Source organism: Aythya marila (assembly GCF_965140915.1).
Source record: "Aythya marila genome assembly, chromosome: 2".
NCBI classification, from domain to species: domain Eukaryota; kingdom Metazoa; phylum Chordata; class Aves; order Anseriformes; family Anatidae; genus Aythya; species Aythya marila.
Genome location: NC_139043.1, coordinates 54,608,771 through 54,631,497, shown reverse-complemented (window position 1 = coordinate 54,631,497; position 22,727 = coordinate 54,608,771). Strand labels below are relative to the sequence as shown.

Genomic DNA, 22,727 nt, shown 5'->3' with positions numbered 1-22,727 from the left:
TGTTTATATTATAAACCAAGAATCCTGTAAATCACTTTCCAATGCAGTATAAAAGTCAGTGAAGAGAATTTACTTTTCTCCTTTATGTGTGAAACTAACTTTATGCAACATGCATAAAACTCAATGCAGTTGTGAAATATGCTAATGAGATGACAAAGTATCACTGAAATACCTTCTATGGCTGCTTTTGCACTACACTAGAATACTTCTGAAATCAAGATAAGATTTACCTGATTTCAAGCTATAACCTTAATCCATAGTTTCTGTAGAATAACATAGCCCAAGTTTCAAGTTATTTGCCAATATTCAAGTTTTTGTTGTTTTTTATTGTTTGTTTTTTTTTTTTTTTTCCTGAGGATAAAAGGACTTTCTGACCTAGTTCAATAGTTGTGATCATTCATGTGCTTTTGTTTTCTGAGCTACAAACAATAAAATTTAAAAAGGATTACAATTTATTATCAGACTTTCTTGTCTCATTCAAATGCTCTGACCTAAATAGCATAGCGCTTCTACATTGAAAATTGTAATCAAAACCACTAAAACCTTTCCCTGGTATTTCTGTGCAAATCTCTAATGAGAAAAGAAAGAACAAACTCTTGGCTTTTGATCATAAACAGCATTTTGGAGTTAAAGTGTTGACTGTGTGAGACAGATACCACAGTTGCATCTGTAAATGAGATTTCTTCTTCTGTGTCCTACTTACAGTGATTGTCCTCATATGGAATGCATTTGTAGTAATAGTCCCTTGTGATAATTTCGCTAAATCTATTTTTAGGAGCAAGAGATCATCACGTATACCTCATGTTGTAGTGTTTTTAGAGTCATTGTGCAGGAGTTTATAGAAAGGCTGTGTTGCTGGGGAGAAGGAAGCAGACTCTTTGTTGTGTGTGTTTTTGTTTGTTTTTGTTTTTAATTCAGTTTAATGTTCATTATGTTATCTGTTCTCTGTGGTCATGAAAAATAACTGCCCTCCATTGTGGAATCATCTATTTGTTATGTTGATAAATAATAGTTTGCAAGTCAAGAGTAAGACCTGAAGCCAAAGTCATAGAAAAGTAAGCTTTAGAAAAGGAGTGACTAATTATAATCATTTTGCTGAAATAGTTGTCTTCTCTTTTTTTTCTACAAATTTCAGCAGCAACACTATTCTCTGCAGAGCAGGCAGTTGAATAAATATTGTGAGGTAGGTCCTTTTCCCTGTAACTGGAACTTTGCTTTGTTGTTCCTATTCAATCAGAGCACCTGGGTACTTCCCTCTTATTCCCACTGCACTATATCTTTGTGTTCACTTCTTAATTTAAGACAACCCCTTACCTATATGCTAAGCAAGGCGTCATCACCTTGCTCCTTTGAAGACTGTGTTAGACATCCCTACCAATTCTGAAAGCAATTTCCACACAGTGCTTCATCCTTTTTGAAGTGAGCAAGCAGGAATGGAGAATGGGTGGGTGAAATGTTCAGCATAGAGTAGTGACCCGCTACTGATACAGGGTGCTTCCTACTTCATTCAGAGGGGAAAACAGAAAGGAAGCTGCAACTCATCATGTGACACTCATTCCCATTGTGGTGGCTCCACAGTGTGCCATAACTCCAAGAAAGTGATAATCGTGTAATTCTAAAGGCCCTATTAAACTGAAGTGTAACTTGATCACTGTATTTAAAGGATGGTAGCATGCCCATTTTCCATTTTTCTATTCTCTCTTTCAGTGTATTGAAATAGAGTTTTGTCATCCACAAGAATTTAGACCTGAAAAGACCAGAGTAATACCTGAAAATACCAAGACAGTTTTGTCCTCTACACAATTTTGTGATAGTGAACTTCACTCTAATTATGCACTGTGAAACAGAACTTAATTTTGTTTGTTAGAGGCTTGTTATCTAATGATTTGTTTGGGTACTTCTCAACTGTTCTTTTGTGATAAATTATGAGTAGTCATTCTATAATAACCTTCTGTATGACTGTCATGGTACTGTAGATTCCTCTCATAGCCCTGTTCGTCTCTCTTTCCAAGCTGAACTGTAGCCTGTTTAGTCTCTTCAGGTATGAAAGTTATTTCCTACTCCTAACCTTGCTGATTTTTTAAAGAATATTGCTCTTTTGTTTTGTTTGCTTGTTTTCCCTGATAATAAGAATATTTTTATGTATATTCATGCACTGGACTTGGGATAAAGCATATAATTTTCATCAGTTAAATGTACTTGCTGCAGCACAAGCTGATATGAAAAGTTCTTGTTGTTTCCATATGAGGAATACTGGAAAAAAAAAATTTACACAAACCTCCCAATCCCACAAAATAGCTTTGATGTCTTTACTGGTTTGGTACTGCAGAAGTACATGTAAATATGTTTAGAAAAGAAGGCCATTTTTCAAGCAACTCGTGCAGATCATTTTTTTTATTTTCCATCCTAAAACTTTTGCATTTCCTCCTAATTAGAATGTGATGATGGGGGAAAAAATGAAGGGGAAAAAATGAAGGGAAAAAAATCATCTTGTCATGAAATTGTTCTATACTCCATTACAATGCATGAAGCAATTTTATTTCAGCCTCTAGCATTAGAAGCTGAAAAAAGGACCAAAACCCAAGTGCAAGTTCCTGTACCTGGGTCAGGGCAATCCCAAGAATGAATACAGGCTGGGTGGAGAATGGATTAAGAGCAGCTCTGAGGAGAGGGGTTTTGTTTGACAAGAAGCTGAAAATGAGCCGGCAGTGTTCACTTGCAGTCCATAGTCAACAGTATCCTGGGCTATTTCAAAAGAAGCATGATCTGCAGGGCAAGAGAAGTGATTGTCCCCCTCTACTCTGCTCTCCCCACTGGGAGTACTGCATTCAGTTCTGGGGCCCCCAGCACAAGAAGGACAGGGTTGTATTAGAGCAAGTCCAGAGGAGGGCCACAAAAATGATCAAAGGGCTGAAGCACCGGTCCTACAAAGACAGGCTGAGGGAGTTGGCGTTGTTCACCCTGGAGAAGAGAAGGCTCCAGGGAGACCTTATAGTGGCCTTCCAGTACCAAAAAGGAGTCCTACAAGAAAGCAGGAGAGGCACCATTTATCAGAGAGTACAGTGATAGGCTGAGTTTTGGTTTTAAACCAAAAAAGGGTAAATTTAAATTAGACATAAGAAAGAAATTCTTTACTCAGAGTGTGATGAGGCACTGGATCAGATTGCCCAAAGAAGTTGTGGATGCCCCATCTCTGGAATTGTTCAAGGCCAGGCTGGATGGGGCTTTGAGCAACCTGGTCTAGTTGAAAGGTGTTTCTGCCAATGTCAGGGGGGTTAGAAAAAGGTGATCTTTATGGTCCCTTCCAACCCAAAGCACTCTATGACTCTAAACTACAGGGAGTTAGGATGCACTGTGCAGACACAGGCAGTTCTGTGTTCTACTCTCAGGAACAGAAGCATAGCACTCCAGCTAGAGTATACTCTGTTATATTTTGTTAGTATAACACCACAGTACTTCCTAGTACTAGAACAGTGCTAGTTCTGGGAGACAGACTAGCATCTCCGTGTTGTTCTGAAGTGCTTATGTATACATTCACAAGATCATTTGAAGCCAGCTAGCTACATTCTCTTTATGCAATGCTGAATTGTGCATACAAATGTCTGTGAATGAAAGTGCTGCATTTTAGAGCAATATGTTTAGCATTCCATATAGTAACTGGAACATCACTAAGTCACAGATCTGATCAGTAACTATTCATACAAAATGAAACTGTGTTGAAAAAAGTACAATGAATCTCATTGCAGCGTACTTTGAATTGCTGCTTAGGGCATTTTGGATTTAAATTCCCTGCTGGGTTCATATCCCCCCTTCAAAATAACTTTATCTAGATCTTCCACATTTTGTATGTTTCTACTGCCTCCTGTATCTTTGGATAAAAGTATGACACCCATAACAACCCTCCAGTCATTTTGTCTGTTATATTTAATTTCAAACATTTATGGAAAAAAAAAGAAATAAAATACATTATGTTTGAATAAAACATGCTGTATTGGACTTTCATTTTGGTGACAGATATCAGGTTGCTGTTTTTGTGTATATGGTTTTTCTTTTGTTTTTCTCAGATCAGTAAAGGAGATGGAAAAAAAATATTTGCACATCTTCAGACAGAAGTAATTTCTAGGGTACCTGACAGCATGTTTATCGATGCATAATCAGGTTCTCCTTGTTTCCCACCTTTTTGTTCTCAGAATCTTGCAACTTTCTGCACAGCAGTTCAGAACAAAATATGAAATTTATCATTAAAATACAGGCCCTGTTTCCATAACCATTCATATTGGCTCTGCACTTTATCTGTAGGTTTGTGCCCAGTGCGCCCTGTCAGTAGGAACATAGAGTCAGAATTAAATTCCCCAGTTTAAGACTACACATATAAGCAAATCTTCCTAATGCAAAAATTTGGAACATGTGTGGGCACAAAAACATGTTCTTGTTAAATTATCCAATATGCAACAGGGAGGTGATACTAGTGTTACACAAATTGCAGGGCAAGATGATATCTGGTCCTCTGTGAAAGCTAGCCAATGCAATCTCTGAAAAATGTGGGTGGATTAACTAATTTTAGCTGACAAGTGAGCCTGTACTACATTAACACTGTTGTGTTCTATGCTATGAGGAGGCTTAAAATTGATTTTTTTTTTTTGTGTGTGTCATCAAACTACAGCCTTACAAAGGGTAATCCACTTTTAAAAATCTATTTGTCCTGTTCTAGGATGAGGGCAAAGAGAAAATAATAAGTGTTACCATTTCAAATTCTAAATGTGAAGTGCTGGGCTTCAGGCCCGCTTGTACAGGCTTGTCAGCAACGCCTCGTAGCCAAATAGCAGTAGCAGTAGAGATGCAGACTCCCAGCCTCTGCTTTGTTCATTGCCTTTGGCTACTTAGATGCTTATGCAGAACTGAGTCAGACTGTTGTCTACCTTTACTTTGTTGAGTGGTAAGCCTGGCCTGTCTCCCACCTTTCTCAGATGGAGGGAGATGCAAAGATGCACAGAAGACTCCCCCACACAACAATAAAAAGAAAAAATTGCCCAAAAGCTTTCCACTGACTAGCATCTGTTAGTCCCTAGTCTTGCAGTAGTCATACACGTACCTATCCTTAATACAGCAAATAATAAAACTGAGGGCTACTCGGGCTACAAGCAAACATTCAGGTGGAAGGCTTCAACTTCAGCCTGAAGCTATTATGAATGGCTTGGTACCCCTTGCAAGGCAGAATATAGCAACCAAATAAACGTGTTCCAATTTTTCAGCTCTATTGCACCTGTGTTTATGCAGATTAAACCTCTCATCAGAATGCACATAGTGCCAGAAGCTGCATTGTTTGGCATACCATTAGAATTCTTACCTAACTTTGCCCAAGTAAAAGTGAGGTTTGTAATCTAACCTTCTAATCTGTGAAAAGTAATCCTTGGTAGTAATAGACACATGTGAGGGCACTTCATCCCTTCTATTCTGAACACCTTGCTGCTGAGGTTTTCCCAGGGAGTGGTTATAGAAGGACACCTAAGGTTAGGGCTACACAGCTGTATAGTAAGAGACAGACATTCCTTGCAACTAGAAAATCAGTAACACACAAGAAAAAACATACAGCTGTAAATCATACAAAGTGCATACATTTTAATTACATCTTACTTGTATTACTCCATCCACATGCCTTTAATTTTCAAAATGTAATATGTGGTATCATATGAAAAACTATGAAAGCCTTTAGAAAGCCACACATAGCAGCAGGTCACATCAGTACTGTAACAATTGGGCAGATCTTTAATTCATCTCCTGAAAGCTTCCCACTGTTAGCAAGTATGTAAATTAAACCAGTTATCAGCCATTTAATTTTTCATACAGGGTACTAACTAAACAGATTTCTAAAGCCTGAAAATTTGTCATACAAACTTTTTGCTATAAGTCTATATACTCACTGTTACTCAGTCGAACGGGATGAGTTAGATTGCTGTTTGTTGCAGTTTGTTTTTCCTCTTATATATATAGACATATAGTCATGAAACTACATTAAGCTTTTACATGTTGTAATGAATGCTGGCTTACAATGAGTACAATAGGCAAATGTAAATAGAGAAATTAAAAAATAAGAGTGTGTTGGGTCACCACAAATAGTTGTATCATTCTAAAAGCTATTGATACTTTGGCTGTTAGGAGTTTTGAAAGAAATACTGGGAAATTTTGAATAAGTTCTGTTTCAAACAATAGTCAATTAAATGTGTTGGAGAAGTTTGGCTCTTCGTGAAATTTTTTTCTTTTTTTTTTTTCAGTTGCTCCTTGTGTTTTCCATTACAGAGAACAGAGGATGAGAGACAAATAAGAACACACAAAACTGTAATTAAATTATTAAAATTACAGTACCATACAATTTTAAATAGATAACATCATGAATATGATTGAAAACAATCATAGGTAATAACACTAGATATAATATATCGGATATTTAGTTAAATACTAAAACAAGTATTTCAAAAGTACTTTCTATGATTGATTGCTAAATATCAGTATTCATAACAGCAATGCTGTGTGGACATTCATTCAAGGATGCACACAGAATCTTTTCAACATGTGTGCTAGATGTAATGTTTCTCCTGCTGCAGTTTCTATCCTGGGAAGGGGAGGACCAGGTGAAAGACACTAACTAAAATGAAGAATGCAGCAGAGCTCAGCTTTCTTCTCCTGCTAGAGTGAGAGGGAGAGTGATAGAGACGGGTGGCAGCATTTTCTCTGGGAAAGATGAAATGTGCCTTGCACCACCTTCAGTAGTTGTCATTCAATCTTTTCCTTATTAGCAGCCTCTGATATGGGGAAGGATGACAAGACCCATGGCTGCTTTTCTGGCCTCAGGAGGCTGCTCCTCCTTGGGTACAGCCTACTTGTACCTACAGCTAGCCTTATGTACAATATATACTACAAATGCACTGCAGAATGGAAATACAGGAAGACATTTTCAAATCAACTAAATGTTTTATGTCTTCTAGTAGGATGGCACAGTATAAAGTAATGCAAGCTCATGAATAACTTCTGTTTTTCTTCCCTCAACAATATAAATTCATAAGAAGCTTTAAAATGTCATTAGAAAAGTTGTTACATGTGTTTTTATTGTTTCCCACGGAATTGTTTTCACTTCTAGAACTGTATGAACTGTTTTGAAAGCTAGCTAACACTTTAACAGAAGCTTAGCATGATTTTCCTATGCTACTTTTCAGACTGAAGGTGGTTCCATCATAGACTAGTAGGTCTGCCACAGATGTGTTGCACATTACACCTAGTGGCACGTGCAGTTTTAAAATACTTCACAAGTTACTGTGTTACTGCTTAATCACAGATTATCTCCATGAACAGTATACTGAACAGGATTTGTGTGTGTGTGTGTTTAGTTGTTGTGGTGGTTTTTGGTTTGGTTTGTTTGTTGTTGTTCTGGCTTGTTTTGCTTTTTGATTGTTTGTTTTTGTCTTCCAAACTTCTTTTTGTAGAGTGAAGAGCTTCTGTTTCTCATATAATTTAATCTCTTTCCAAGGTTTCTGGTCCATATTACCTCCTTGATACAAACTGGTTTAGGGTTTTGCTTCTTTTCAAGCACATCTGGCTAGGAATTTCCGTTTGACAAGGTAATTGTGGGTTAAACCTGAGTACAATTTAGCTCCATGACTTTTGTTTTATTAGGAATTAATGCATGTCTATCCCAAGAATTAATTATTACATGGTGGAACAATCCAGACATGGCTGTCGACTGGAAAGAAGAAAAACTTGTAATTGCAGAGGAAATGGCACACCAGTGGTTAGCCAGTGAAGTGCTTTCTGCTCTTCAATTTAACCTAGAAGGGAGTAGTGTCAATGAAGATGACCCTACTTGTGATGCCACCTTCCTAACATCTTCAAGAGAAAGGAACTTGGAGAAACAACAAGATTGTTGTCCCCATCATGTTCACAGTGAAAAGCTTTGTTCTGTGCAGCACTTCAGTCTCTAGCAAACGTGAACTCATATGTGACTTGTTTGCAGGACTGCCTAGAAATTGCATTAGCACTGCCAAGTTCCCTTTGATCATGACGTTGGCAGATGGCTTGTACTCTTGACAGTCAGTTTGAAAATCCTTCTTTATTTGAATGAGAAAAGACTCTTTATAAAGAAATTAAAATTTGGAATTTATGTTTTATATATATATATATTTATAAATATTCACATTATCTATGAATATAAATACTACATATTCATACTACCAGCACTAACATGAGGGGATAATTTTACCAAAAGATTAAACCCACTCTTCCTGACTATGCAAAATAGAAGGTAAAATATTTTCTTTTCCTTGTAGGAAGATTTAGAATTCTATATTTGGTGGCTCGTCTGCGCCAAAACCAGTTTTATCTTCATTGATATATCCTCAAAAACCTGCTTATTAAAATCCTATTGAAGCTTGATAGATAGGAACAAAGAGGTTTATTTAAGAAAAATAAGAAATTAAGAAAATAATAAAGAAAAATTTTACACAAATACTCACTTGAATTTTGGGGGGCTTTACTACCAGATATTTTCAAATCTACCACATTACTGTCTTGTCATACTCACTATAATTCTCTAAATGTTCTGTGGTTGGTAGCAAGTCTTTGCTGATCCATACATCTTTTGAACAGAACAATGACAAACTAAAATACACAAATTGTGATGAGACTTAATGCTTTATCTCATAACTCTAGTCACTCAATCCTCAAAACAAGAGCAGTGAAGGACAGTATATTTTAAATATGTGATATAAGAATATGATCCCATAATTGATGATTATTCTGTCACTGGTGATGACCCCAGACAACAGCTCACCTCAGAGGAGCTGTCAGACCCATGTCATATACAATCTAGTAACAGCAGTCCTAGCGTAGTTCTCAGAACAGACACTGTGCCTTGTGTGTAATCCAGCCAATGCAAAAGCTGACAAGAATTAGATCTGGTGGAAACTTCTTACAGTGGAGAGTTTTGATTTTCCAGTTCTCTGTAAACTTTATCTGTTTAGGCAGTGGTAGCTCCTGAAGAAGAGGGGAAGCAGCCTTTACTCACAGTGAGCCTTTCTTGCTATGAAATGAAAAACTGGCACTAGCAGGTAGCCAGGAAAGAACCTCTTGCTTAGTTTACCAAAATGCTATCAAATCTTCCTACTTTTTCTCTCCTTTCCTTTCAATGTTCACTGCAGAAAGGCAAAGAGTTTTGCTGTGTTTTTTTTTTTTTTTTTTCTTTTCTTCCTCCACTCTCACCCCCTGCCTTATTTTGTTTTCCTCCATCTGCTTCTGCTTTCTGCAGAAAAGAAAATCAGTGCTGAAATGAGTATCATATTTTTCCTGCAATGTTCACTGTAATGCTTATATGGAGACATTGAATTTTGCATTATGTTTCAGAGAAAGCGAAGATTAAGGGTATGGGGTGAAACTGTAAAGATCATTGATATGCCAATGCTGGTCACATATTCATTGCCAGTTTATACTGTGTAATAATCCTTACCGTTATATTTCTAGAGAATTCTGATTTAACAGATATGAAGGCAACCAGGAAAATAGATTATGCTTTCTAGACTTCTTGTTTCATTGCTTGTCCTCGTAGCCCTTCTCCGCTCTCATTCCTGTTTAAAAATGATGCATGGAGCTGATCTAAAGGTTACCCTACTAGCAGTCTTCCAGCCCATTCTAGCATCACACTTGCCTTCATAGAGTATCACCTCATAAAGACTTCATAGTCATTCAATGGTCAGTGGTATCTGGGGCTTTTTCACTTGCAGAGGTTTCCAAATCATCCTATCGCATGTGTTTTTGTGGATTGTGCTGTTGAAGTTTACTCATTCTTCTCATTCTACTTCTCATATGCTCTCCTGTACCTTCAAACAGGTGTATGGTATCATTACATACCATACACCTTTATATACATTATATACTTTCCAGCCCAGTACTTCTACAGTCGATGCTGCCCATTGCTCTCTATTTTAGCCAAGATTTCACTCTCCCTTATTTCCTTCAGTAAGCATTACACTCTCCATTTTATTATTGTAAATAATCATCTTCCATGTGGAGTCTATCAATGCCTTATTAAACATTATGCTGATGATATATTCTGCCTTTCTTTTGTTTAAACAAAAGCAAATAGGTTAACCATAGCCATCTTGCATTGTATGATCATGTACCATAATAGTATGCTGTTAGCCATCCTCTTACCATTTCAAAATCAGTGCACTAGACTGCGATTTTACGGAAGGTCTTTTTTGTTTATGATTGTAACAAGGATTTACTGATAAATAGATATTTTCAAGTAATCTCACGAATGTTCTGAAACATTGCCACCTTGTGGCTTCCAAAAAATCACCATCTTTAACGGTGCTTTTTTTCATACTTAGTTGGAAGACAAAGCAGTCCATTTTTCAAAGTATAGTTTAATTTAAAATAATGTATGAAGGAAATATATTGCCTTCATTTTCCAGCTTACAGGTAGTATAAAAGAATCTCAGTAGTATTACACAGACTTTTTTCAGTGCACTAGGCTTCTTTTCCCTCTCATTTTTTTTCCCTTGCAGTTTCTGTAAGGAAACTGTAAAATGAATGTACAGTTTAATATAGGTATAACAGAGACCATAAACACACTAAGCAGTATCTTTTAAAATTATGCAAGAGTAATTTATCAAGGTATAATTAGGTAGCGGGTGGTAATGTTTAGGATGTACTTTGTAGTCCCTGATGACAAAGTAGAAACCAAATCTCAAAATTACGTACATGAGCTGACTTTGAAACAGTCTCTAGAACATTTTTTATGAGTGCCTGAAGCTTGTCTTCTCCAGAAAAATGAATAAATACATAAATATTGTGTCACTTCCCATTTAAGAATTGTAATAATAGAAGATCTTTTGTTGACTGCATAATCTAGTAGACTGGATTTCATTTTTGTGTTATAAAAATCCTTTTAAGTGTAGATGATCAAAATGGTTCTTTTTTATGTGAGCTTCTTTTCCTGTTTGCCATTGTAACTGGACAGTCACTATATAAAAAAAAAAAAAAAAAACAAGAATAAAAAACCATGTCAGTCAGAAAGCAAAGGTGCTAAACATATTTTGTTACATCTTTTTATTTTTGTTTTTGCTTGTTTTTAAAGTCCTTATGAAAATGTAGAAAGCCACAGGCCATGGGTATGCAGTCTTTCCTAAGTAATATGGGTTAGTACCTGGGGACAGGGAGTGTGAGGATGGACCATCAAGAGCTACTGCTTTCCCCAGCACAAGTTTGGAAACCACTGAGTCCTATTTTGAGTAATCTCTCTTCCAAGCTAGATATTGGGCCTGAATTCCCTGGTGGGTGAAGGCAGCAGGATCAGCAGTTTGGCTGTAAGCAGAAGTTCAGAAGAAACATGACAAAGATGACTAAGATGGCCTGACTTGCATCCATTACAGGCCCATTCTCATGGGGTTGCAAGACATAATGAGCAAAAATTTTCTTCATGGCCCCTCAGCAGGTCCAGACTGTAACTTAGTTCTCAGAATGAATTCTACTAGACATGCATATACAGTAACATGAGTGAACAGGGCTCTTGCAAGCAATGAGGTTCAACAAACCAAGGAAACACAAGAAGCCACAGCTTTGAGACAATGCTCCACTTCCTCTGGTTGCTTTTCTCCTGTATCTCAGAAACAATGGAGACTACTGTTTCCTTCGATGAAGTAATTTAAACTGACTTTAAGGAAGATTTCCATTTTGTTTTCTATTTATCTTGTGTGATAATCTACAATAAAAATAATTCAGCATGGAAAAGCCCAGCAAGTACATCTAGTTCATGGGCCACCCAACTACACAGCAGACAATGGGGAAGAGAGGAGAAGATGCTGGCTGTAAACATTAAGATATTTTACTGTACTGAAGCCTCTTTTTCTGATGAAGGGAGAATGGGTTTGTAAATGATTTACAGCTTCCTAAAGAGTTTTGAAAAATCTATCAGTCATTTCCCATACAGATGTCAAAATAAATAATTTTGTGCAATAGGAAAGGAATGTGGTATTAGGCTGGATAGTATTGTTTGGGAAGCTGAATAAAATGATTATAAGTACAGATGAAATTTTCAAAACGACATTAAGAAAGCCTGCCCTCCTTTCCTCTTTCCCTCCCTCCCTCCGTCCCTCTCTCCTTCTCTCCTTTATAAAGGGCTTTTAAACAACTCCAAACTTGTGTGGGATTTGCCGCTCCAGCTAGATGCGTGTATGTCTGTGGGGCCTGATAGGATTCATCCCAGGATGCTCAAAAAGCTGGCTGATGCAAGACCTCTCTCAATTAATTTTCAACAGGCTTGGGTACCTGGAGAGGTCCCAGTTGACTGGAAACTGGCAAATATTGTTCCAATTTCCGAGAAGGGCAAGAAGGAAGACCTTAATAATTATAGGCACTTCAATCTCACTTCAGAGCCTGATAAAATTATGGAGAAGATTATTCTGGGAGTTACTAAAAAACACCTGAAGGACAACATAGTCATTGGTCACAGCCGACATGGGTTCATGATGGGAAGGTCTTGTTTAATAAACTTAATTTGCTTTTATAATAAGGTTACTTACCTACTTGACCAAGGAAAGCCAGTTGATAAGATTTTTGGGAGGGGATTTCAGCAAGGCTCTTGATATTGTTTCTCACAGTTTCTTACAGTATCTGTCTGGACAAAATATTCAGCATACTACTAGTTAAAAACATAATATGATGGGTGAACAATTGGCTGACGAGTTGGACACAAACAGTTGTAGTAAATGGGGTTGCATCAGGTGGTCAGCCCATCACTTGTGGCATTTTGCAAGTCCCCACTTTAGGGCCATTTCTCCTTAATGTTTTAATAAGTGGTTTGGATGCAGGACTTGAATGTAAGTTTGCAGATGACATTAAATTAGGAAGAGCTGTTGAATGCCCTGATGGTAGAGAGGCCTAGCAATTAGAGGGCTGGGTGCTCACCTATCATATGAAGTTCAACAAGAGCAAGTGTAGGATTCTGTATCTGACATGAGGCAATCCTGGATTTATGTACCAGCTCAAAGAGAAGAGGCTAGAGAAGAGCCCCATGGAAAGGGATCTGGGGGTTCTGGTTGATGGAAAATTGTATATGACTCAACAGTGTTCCCTGGCAGTCAAAAAGGCCAACTGTATCCTGGATTGTATCAAGCACACCATTGCTAGCTGACTGAGGGGAGTGATTGCCCCACTCTGCTCTGCACTGGTGCAGCTTCACCTCAAGCACAGTTCTGTATGCCACCATATAAGAAGGATATAAAACTATTACAGAGTGTCCAAAGGAGGGCTGCTAAGACGGTGAAGTGTCTAGAGGGGAAGGCATTTAAGGAGTGGATCACTTGATTTGATTAATCACTTGAGTAAGGAGGTCACTTGATTTGTTCTGATTAGAGAAGAAGAGACTAAAGGTGCTGATCTCTTCTCTCTCATGACCAGCAATAGGGGAACAGTGTGAAACTGAATCAGGAGAGGTTCAGATTGGATATTAGAAAAAGGTTCTTCATCAAGATGGTCATTGGGCACTGGAACAAGCTGCCCAGGGAACTGGTCACAGCACCAACCAGAGTTCAAGAAGCATTTGACAATGCTCTCAGATGTATAGTTTGATTTTTGTGTGGTCCTGTGTGTAGCCATGAGTGGGACTCAATGATCTTTGTGGGTGTCTTCTAACTCAGGATATTCTTTACTTGTTGAATTGTGCCAAGGTGTCACTGAGCAATTCCTGATTGGCTTAGTATGTACATTTTGACTTGACTTGAAGTCAAAGGAATGGATTTATTCCTTCTTATTTTCAACAATTCTTCATTGCTGTGGAAGAATGAAATCTGGATATTTTTAAAGTTGTGTTCTATTCAAGTTGAACTAAGTCTTCATTAGTGGTGCAGAAATCCTCATTAATAGGAATAGGACAATTGACAGAGGCAGACCAGTTTGGCATTACAAATCCCAGGCTACATCTGACAGTTTAAAATAAAATTGTAATGAAAAACACTGTGAATGAAGGGGATGTAGGTCCTAATCAGTTAGTTTCTTTTCTTAGTGGGATTTCTGCAGGGAATGCAAAATCATTTTCAGACAATTACAATCTCATAAAAGATTATTTTTTTTTTAATCATGTGATTTCACCTTAGATCATATTAATGCTGAGTGAAGATTTATAGCAGGAAGAGAGAGTACAAATTCCTAAGACAGCAGATGTTGTTCACAGTGTTAAGATTTAATTTTCTGATTAGAAACTAGCTGCTAAAAGCTTAAACTGTATCGTAGATCAGTGAGAAAGATGAAAATGTGGAGACATTTTTCTCTCTACTAGCCCCTGTATTTTGTAATATGCCACATGTTGAGGCTTCCCCAATACAACTTCAGTTGTTACTAAAAAGAAGTTCTGCCACATGAGTGTTGGTTTATTCTAGTCAATGTTGTTGCTAATTGATTAGTGATCCCTGTCTGACTCTTGCTTTTTTTTTTTTTTTTTTCTGTCACCACCCATCTCCGGCAGAGGTGACAGCCACCCAGGCATGAATGTCACTACAAGTGTAACTGGCCTTGCTTCAGTACTGTCACTTGTTCCATTCAATTCACTATGCAGCCATGCACATCTAGTTTTCCTTTTGGTCTGATGTTCAGATCATTTTTTCAATCAGATCAGCCATATGGGAGCAAATGAAAAATCAGTCAATGATGGTAGGATCTACTGAATAGAGATCCAGATGAGAACCATTTCCCCAGCCTTCAGCAGTATTCGGTATTCACAAAGTCAATTTTACATTTCCAAACCTCTGAGATGTAATCATCCCTTATGATGACCTGGAAGACAATACCACTTTGCTTGACAGATGAGATATTGCCCAAAATAAAAGAGGCTTTTTTTTTTTTATTTTATTTTTTAAATAAAGTTAGATGCTGTCTTTCATTTGTATTCAGTGCTCTGATACTTTCCAATGTGAGTTTGTTTCTTATCTTTTCCCATCTGTTCTGCAGTGACTATTCTTTAGAGCCACACTGCTGATTCCTTTCTTGGCCTGAAAGGATAGCTCAGCCATGGCTGAGTCTTTCCTTGCTTGTTGAGTTTGAGGCTGCTATATTAAAATAACATTGAAATTGTAGTAATTTACCATTTCTTACCAAGATCTATTGCTAAGGCTATTTGGTTAACTTGAAATTCACAAATATTTAATTTCACCATATTCTGCAATATTCATGGTATATAAGTGAAAACAATAGGAAATAGGCTTAATTAATGATCTCTAGCCTCAAGTCCATATGCACTGCCACAAATACAGGAAGGATCATTAGTCTAAAATAAGAACTCTAGCAGTTCTGCGAAGTTTATCTTATCTCCTAGTGACATAAATAACCAATTCGTCATATTTCAGATGAAACTGTAAAATTAAAAACCCTTTGTGTGTTATTTGGAGTTTCTGTCTGGTAAATGTGTGCATGTGAGCAATACAGCATATTTGCCCATGCAGATACCCTCTTCTGAGTGTTGATTATTGCTCCTTACTTCATGTGATTCAAATAACAGGATGATGCAGTTCAAACAAGTTCTGCACTTATGTGATGTGATATCTCACAGTTGCCATTCCTGTGGCTCCTGTTACATATACAGTTATGTGAATTCCTTCAGTATGTTTCCAGAACTGAAACTATCAGGCCTGATGCATAGACTTGTAACTACTCACTGGAAAAACAAAACAAAACAAAACAAAACAAAATCAAACAAACAAAAACAGGTCTATTGCATTTTGAATTGTGTTTTCTGTGTGAAAAGAAAAATTCAACAGATATCTAAATACAACACCTAAGAACACCTGCTGCAGGTTCTACAGGTCCCTGAATACAGGCCAGAATATTTGGAATAACTACATAGGCATTTATAGTCAACACTGATGAGATCCAAAATATTAGAGGTCCTTTCTATGCAGGTCAGTGGCACATGCTAAAATATCTATGTGGATATAGCAAGCAGAGTTGTGTTTTAATAGGGGTTTGCACCAATGTGTTCTGTTAACATGATGGCTGGAACAGACATTGCCAGACTCGATAAGATGCCATTAAAACTGCGTCTTTATTATGGTTATGCTGATTCATACTGTGTGGATAGTTCTGTCATCCATTCTCTCTGCTTAATAACCAGCTGTCATAGTCCTTGTAGTATAACATTTTTATTAGATTCAGAAGTAGGACATACAAATGATCCTGTAAATTCTTTCTCAGATAGATAAAAGCTACTAGAGATAAAGAAAGTTGCTACTATTAACATTGTGATATTAATGAAAATTTTGGAAAATTATCAGTTTTTGCTGTCTCTTCCATTTCTGTGTAGCTTGTTTGTCAACTGATTTATTTATTTTGTGCAGAATATTTAAAAAGAATGCACAGTCTGCAGAAGTCTGAAAAAAAAATGGTTTATACTATTTATTTAGAGAAGGTTCTCAGGAAGCAAACTCAAGTAGGAATAAGTTGTCTAGTTTCCTAGTTTAAAACAGTTTAATAATAGACAACATACTATAGCGCAAAACTGATGTTGTTTACATTTTTTTCAGGAACGTCTCTTGATGAGTCTTTTGCCCAGGAATGTTGCAATGGAAATGAAGGAAGATTTCTTGAAGCCTCCTGAAAGGATTTTCCACAAGATTTACATTCAAAGGCATGACAATGTTAGGTAGGATTGATATCGTACATTAAATAATTTAAAGCAGAGAATGTTTAGTAAATATACATGCAGTTGTGATCAGGTCTTGGAACATAATAAACAATCAGTATAGTAAAGATCTGTCATTTATGGGAGAATGGTGGCTGCTAGGAAGACATAGTAGTCTCAGGAGTAAATGATCACTTAATAAATGGCTTTCAATAGTAATGCTGGGAGGCAGGAAACTTTTCAAGTGAGTAGTCATTCTTTTTGTACCATCTTTCATTTTGAGTGAATAGAATTATTTAATTTGCATGGTAACAATAACACATTTGCATTTATTTTCCTGATAGTAAGGAAGGACTACTTTTAGTACTATAGTTTTTCTGAGTAACACCATGGAAAGTGTGAGGTAAACTCAAGAAAATACATGTTTGTCCCCATTACACAAGCATTCATCTTCAGAAGATGTTATTGACTGAGGCCCAATTTGACTTCTTGTTCTTGTTCAGTAACAGACTACCGTGTAAGCGGCCTCATTCATGCTGGTTGTTGTCAAAGTGCATTCTCATTTTCTATTCTCTTTGCCACTCGAAACAAATTCCCTAAAGGATTTGTCTGAATGGTGTTGTTTTATGATAATTCCTCTAGTTACATTTTCTCCAAGTGCTTCCACACTAAAAACAGTTTCAAAGAGGTACCATCCTAGCTCTAAGCAAGGTGCATCTCCAATAGAAGATATCATAGAACTGTCTTAAGATTTTCACTGTCTGCTCATGTGGCAAAGGAGTAAACTCCATCTCACCTATTCAGAAGCAGTTTCCTCTTCTTGGGGTTTAGCCCATCTGCCATTGAGCTGACTGTAATATTTGCAAAGACCACTTTTAGTGACTAAGATGCTGCAATTAAAATTATCTATGTCAGAGAATCAAAGATTACTGTAAAGGGATTATGTAGAAGACTCACAAATCAGGTCGGATTGGTAAACTGTAAATGAAGCATTATTGAATTTATTCATTAAAAACACATTTATTTCCAGTGATTAAATCTTACATTATGTTAATCATCATCACTACATACAAAAAAACTTGGTCTTTAACCACCAACTTAAAGTTAGCTGTAAGTGTACAATACCCCAGAGATGATGCTGCACAGTTGGCATAGTTGGTTATGGGCTTCAGTAGTTCTCAGTTGCCAAAGTCAAGGTTGTCAGGCTTGTGAATTCAAGACCAGAAAGTGAGCTGTCTTTTCATCTATTTTTCCTTGCTTATGACTCATGCTTTCATACTACTGTCACCCCACCAACACTGTTTGTCTCTTTTTCTATTTCTTGCCAATCTTTTTTCTTTGGTTTGCAGTGGCCTGCCTATTTGCAGTCACTTGTGCTAATCTTGTCTGCTCTCTGCTAAGTTTTTGTTGCTCAGGTGCCTCCTACTGTCTTTGTTTGTCTCTTTGGTGATCAGATTGTTCATATACCTATAAAAAATTGTGTCTGGTTATGCCATCACAGTGTTACAAAATATATTCATCCTACCGTTTGTTGCATTTATATTCAGGCTTAATGCAAGCCAATATTGTCCTGGTTAGTACATTTATAATTTACATGCATAATAGGTCTTTACTTTGACTACAGTGTGGATAGTCTTTTTGAACTCCATTATTTTGCAACTGAACTGATATAATACTTCTGAGTTCTCTGTTGTGCTAAAGTCTTTTTAAAAACATAAACTCAGGAGTTATCCTTTTCTGCATGACACGGTATTTCATATAACCTGTAAGGATGTTGTGGCTCACATATTGCTTCTATGTAGAGTTCATCAAAGACTTTGAACTTGAATACATCCTCTGGGGAGGTGAATTCATTCTCTGGCATTAGAAAGTTATTTTTGAGGTAAATGGAGAAAAAGTGATATGGTCTCATTTTAATGTGAAAGATCCTTGGGGAAGAGACCTGAAAACAGGAAATCTCATCAAGTATACAGTAAGAAACTATATAACTCATGCTCTTAATGCAACTATCGCATTCAGAAAAAGATAAGAGGGGGAATACTGCCCTAGTAAATACTTAGCAAGCTGTTGCTAGCAGGTCCCAATATACCATTGTTATATACGGAGTGGTGATTCGTGTCGAGAAAATGGTTGATATTAATAAAGAAGGGGGAGATGTGGGAATGTGGCCATGGGGGTTGGAAAGCCCCATGGTTGATGATAACATCAGACTCTTAACGATGAGGCCATCAGGAATGTAAAAGAGTTTAGAGGGAACAAAGAAGGGTGATTCAAGAGACTCCATCCAGTCTCAGGTTTCTTGTTCTCCAGCCATTAAGGCATGGAAATTTCTGGGTGTTTGCCGTTGCTGTTATTTGCAAAGTTGTTTGACCAATGAAAAGTTGTTTTTGAAAAGGACTTCTGTGGGGAGAAGGGTATAAGAGAGGAGCCTGCCCTCAAGATTAAAAAAAAAAAAAAAAAAAAAAAAAAAGGCAACACGATGTGGTGACGTTATGTCATAAGTACAGAAGCAGAAAGAAAGAATGAAAAGGAACAGGCTAGCAGAACGGAGAACACGACGGGAACAGGCACACTGCCTCATGGAGATAGGTTCGGCCAAACTCAGCAAACTGCTCAAAGAAGCTCGTACAGAAAGTCACTGGAAATAGGCACACCGGAGCTGGAAAGAAGCTCAAGCTGAGAGGAGTGGACCCGTGCACACAGCTGCCCCTCGCTGGCAAGCAGCTGCGCATTATGGGGAATCATACGTCCTTGGAAACAAAGACTGTCCTGGTAACCTTACAGATTATTCTCCTTATTAACAATCAGGCAGTTTATGATCCTGAAATATGGGACCAAACTGAGGTCAAGATGTGGGACTCTGCAACTAAAAACGACAAGGTTGCACCTGGTGAGCAATCTCTGAGGCCTTAAAGAGACGTGGGGTGGTTTGCCAGACAGCGAGGGAGCTGCAGGCTCCTTTACTGATCCGACTGCTATGCCATGGCCCCTCTGCTGCTACAGCCATCGAAGGCTTTTGCTGTTACGCCCCCTGTTGACCTGGACGTGCCTTTTGACCCAGGCTCTATTGGCCTTGAAAAGGAGATGGATATGCTTTTCTTCGATCTGGGAAGAACGGGATACATAAGGCCTGAAGGCTGAGTTGCTTGACAACTTAAAGCAAGACATACTGTTCAAAAGGAATGGAAAATGGAGACTGTTAAGTCATGGAACTTAAAGGATTGTTTGTTACCTTTTCTGATTGTATAGGCAGACTCGGGTTTAGTATGTAAAAGCAATGTTCTGTATATGTAGAATGTTTGATGTTCGTGTGTGCATGTTGGTGGAGTGTAGACTCCCCGCACACCCAGCGCTGTTTACTTGCCTTTTATACTTTTTATAAATATTCTTTTATAGATATTACTAAATTCAGAGTGAGTTGTATCGTCATTTATAACACCAGTTTCACCCTCAGAGCTGTGTGACTCTGCAGATTTAAACAAGGAAGGGGAACTCTCTGCACATTTCACTCTGACAGCAGCGTATAGGACAGTCCTACCCTTCAGGAAGCGCAACTGGGTGTCAGTGCCAATAATAAGATGTGGACCTTACCTTTTTAAGGAGATGGAAGCAACTTTTCTTAGTAGTGGCACTTCAGTCCTGTACTGGGCACCATACCTGTATTCTCATAACTTGCCCTTTTCATACCAGGCATTCTATATTTCTAAATTCCTGGAATTTCAAACCCCAAGGCTAGGCAGTGGAAAAGATAAAATATGCCGTATATTTATGCTTCTTTATTGCAACCCCTTTTTTTTTTTTCCTGGCAAATATCTGAGGCTGTCAGAGCGTCATCTTCCAGAATGGATAGACTGAAGGATATAGGCATGAAATGAGTAAACTGCATGATTTTTCCACTCTCCACCTATTAAAAAGGAGAAGGAAGAGAAGGATGAGGAGGAGGAGGAGAAGGGGGAGAAGGAGGAGAAAGAGAAGGAGAAGGAAAAAAGGAAAAGGAAAAAGAGGAAGAGGAAGAAGAAGAGGAGAAAGGAGCCATGACCAACAAAAACTATGTACCTGAAAAAAAAATAATGAGGATTCATCTAATGTTTTATTTTTCTTTCTGCAGTAGAAGCATTAAAATCCTTTAACATCAGTTCAAGATTTCTATGTAGAGAGGGAGCCTTACTTACTTTATATTTCCATTTGAGATGGTTCTAAGGTAATCAGTGAACACAGCCCATAAAAAAGCACTAAATGTATGGCTCTACATGTATGTATGGATGACAGTGTCATCAAAAGAACTTGGAAGGGCCATAGGAACAGCAGTAGTTTGTGGGAAAATTTCTTTTCTTCTCTGAATCACTCACATTTAGATAATGAAAAATACCTGCTGGGGAAGATATGTATCAACTCATAACCTGAGGAATGTCTTGTTACTGAAAGTGCCAGAAGTGAAGAGGGTGAAACCTTGAACCCTCCATGTTCCTCCAGTTCCAGTGCTTAAACTTTCATAATTTATTTCTAATACAAGCAGATCCTTGTTTGCACTATGTACATGCTTACTGCTTGAGCTTTGCAGAAAGAAATACTGATGGCCCACTATCTAAAATGTCATTTGTCCACTTGAGATACTTATTTTCTTACAGTGTAATTGTTTATTTTTCTTCCAGATTTTTCATTTTTAAAAGAATTGTTCCAATATTAGAATTTTGTTTAAATGAACTGCTGATCACTTTCACTTGTATATTTTCTCTTCCTGACATTTAGTTTCTCGTATGTGGTAGTTTTATCATGTTTTTCTTGTAAATTAAGTACAACATACAGAAAATACTTTTTTTTTTTTTTTTCCTTCTCTCACAATCCATTAACTTTGGAAGAGCATGGAAGCTCTCTGTTCAGCAGCAGTTTCATGTCAAAAGAGAAAGATCAGTAGGCCCAAATTTACATCTGGAAGCAAGACAGTGTTACAAGAAAAAGTTTTTATTCATATCAATGTGTTTGTGTGTGTGCAGTAAGGAACAAGAAATATTTCCCAGATAAGGTAATCCCCCATGTTCACTTTTTAAAGGGTAGTGCTTAAATCAGAAACTATATATCTATGGAACCCTCCCAAAGAAGAGGTAACAAAGAACTGTCATAATCTGGTGAAAATCAGTCCTTTCCCTACACATTCTTCACTGTACATACATCTCTGCTTCTACATTTTGTGTGGAATACCTGAACATTATTCAACAGTCTTGAAGACGTGATGTTTTTCTGTCAGCCAAAGAGAAAGAAGTGAGGCATTTGTTACCTTGTAATGTTTTTGGACAGAATTGTTATACAGTAGGAAATTAATGCATATTCTTTAAATGGAAAAAAAAATATATATATATATATATATAATGTAAAACGACACATAAATACACTTTCAGAATTATAGTGTGAACCACATGAGAACATTAGATTCAAGCCTTAGGGTGGAAAATAATCACAATCAAAATAACTTCTGATTCTCATAAGAAAAAACAAAAACAAACAAACAAACAAAAAGTAGTTCATATGCAGTTAAAGAGACATTTCAGCATAGCACAAGAACTATCTTACAGGGGTAACCCAAGCCAAGGTCACCATGAAGGATGTGAGGACCATATGTCAGCTTACATGTGAAGATTCCCCAATATACCTGCTCTTCTGTGATACTCAGGAGTGTGGTTTGGAACATAAAAGATACATTTCTTCCTTAAAATCAGGTTAAGCAAGGTAGGGTTTATATTTTCTTTTAAAAGAAGGAAACAAAGTGAATATTGATCTGTTACTGATTTCTTGGGCCTTTGGTACAGCAATTTAACCTAAGTTTTACAAGTAAGAAATAGAACTGGCTCAGTGTAACAAGAGAATAATTTCAGGCAATGCACTGTTTCAAAGCTACCAATAAAATTATTTCTTGAATCTATTTAGATGTGGTTGTGACCCAGTTTGAGGCCAGAGACAGTCTGCAGCTACTTACATGCAAATATTTCTGATCTGTGCTGTATTCTAGAAAGCATCAAAACACAGATTTATTTTTTTTTAAATTTGAATTACCCATTCCAATGCTAAAAAGCTG

The 22,727-nt window shown here is 37.3% G+C and overlaps 1 protein-coding gene across 1 annotated transcript in view; it reads left to right on the top strand.

Annotated features, from left to right (window-relative positions):
• The window catches only part of ADCY1 (adenylate cyclase 1), a 162,296-nt gene that overhangs the window by 45,649 nt on the left and 93,920 nt on the right, over nt 1-22,727 (top strand). The window contains exon 3 of the mRNA XM_082752455.1: nt 16,560-16,678. Coding sequence (XP_082608581.1) covers nt 16,560-16,678 — 119 coding nt within the window. The remainder of the gene's footprint in view (nt 1-16,559; nt 16,679-22,727) is intronic.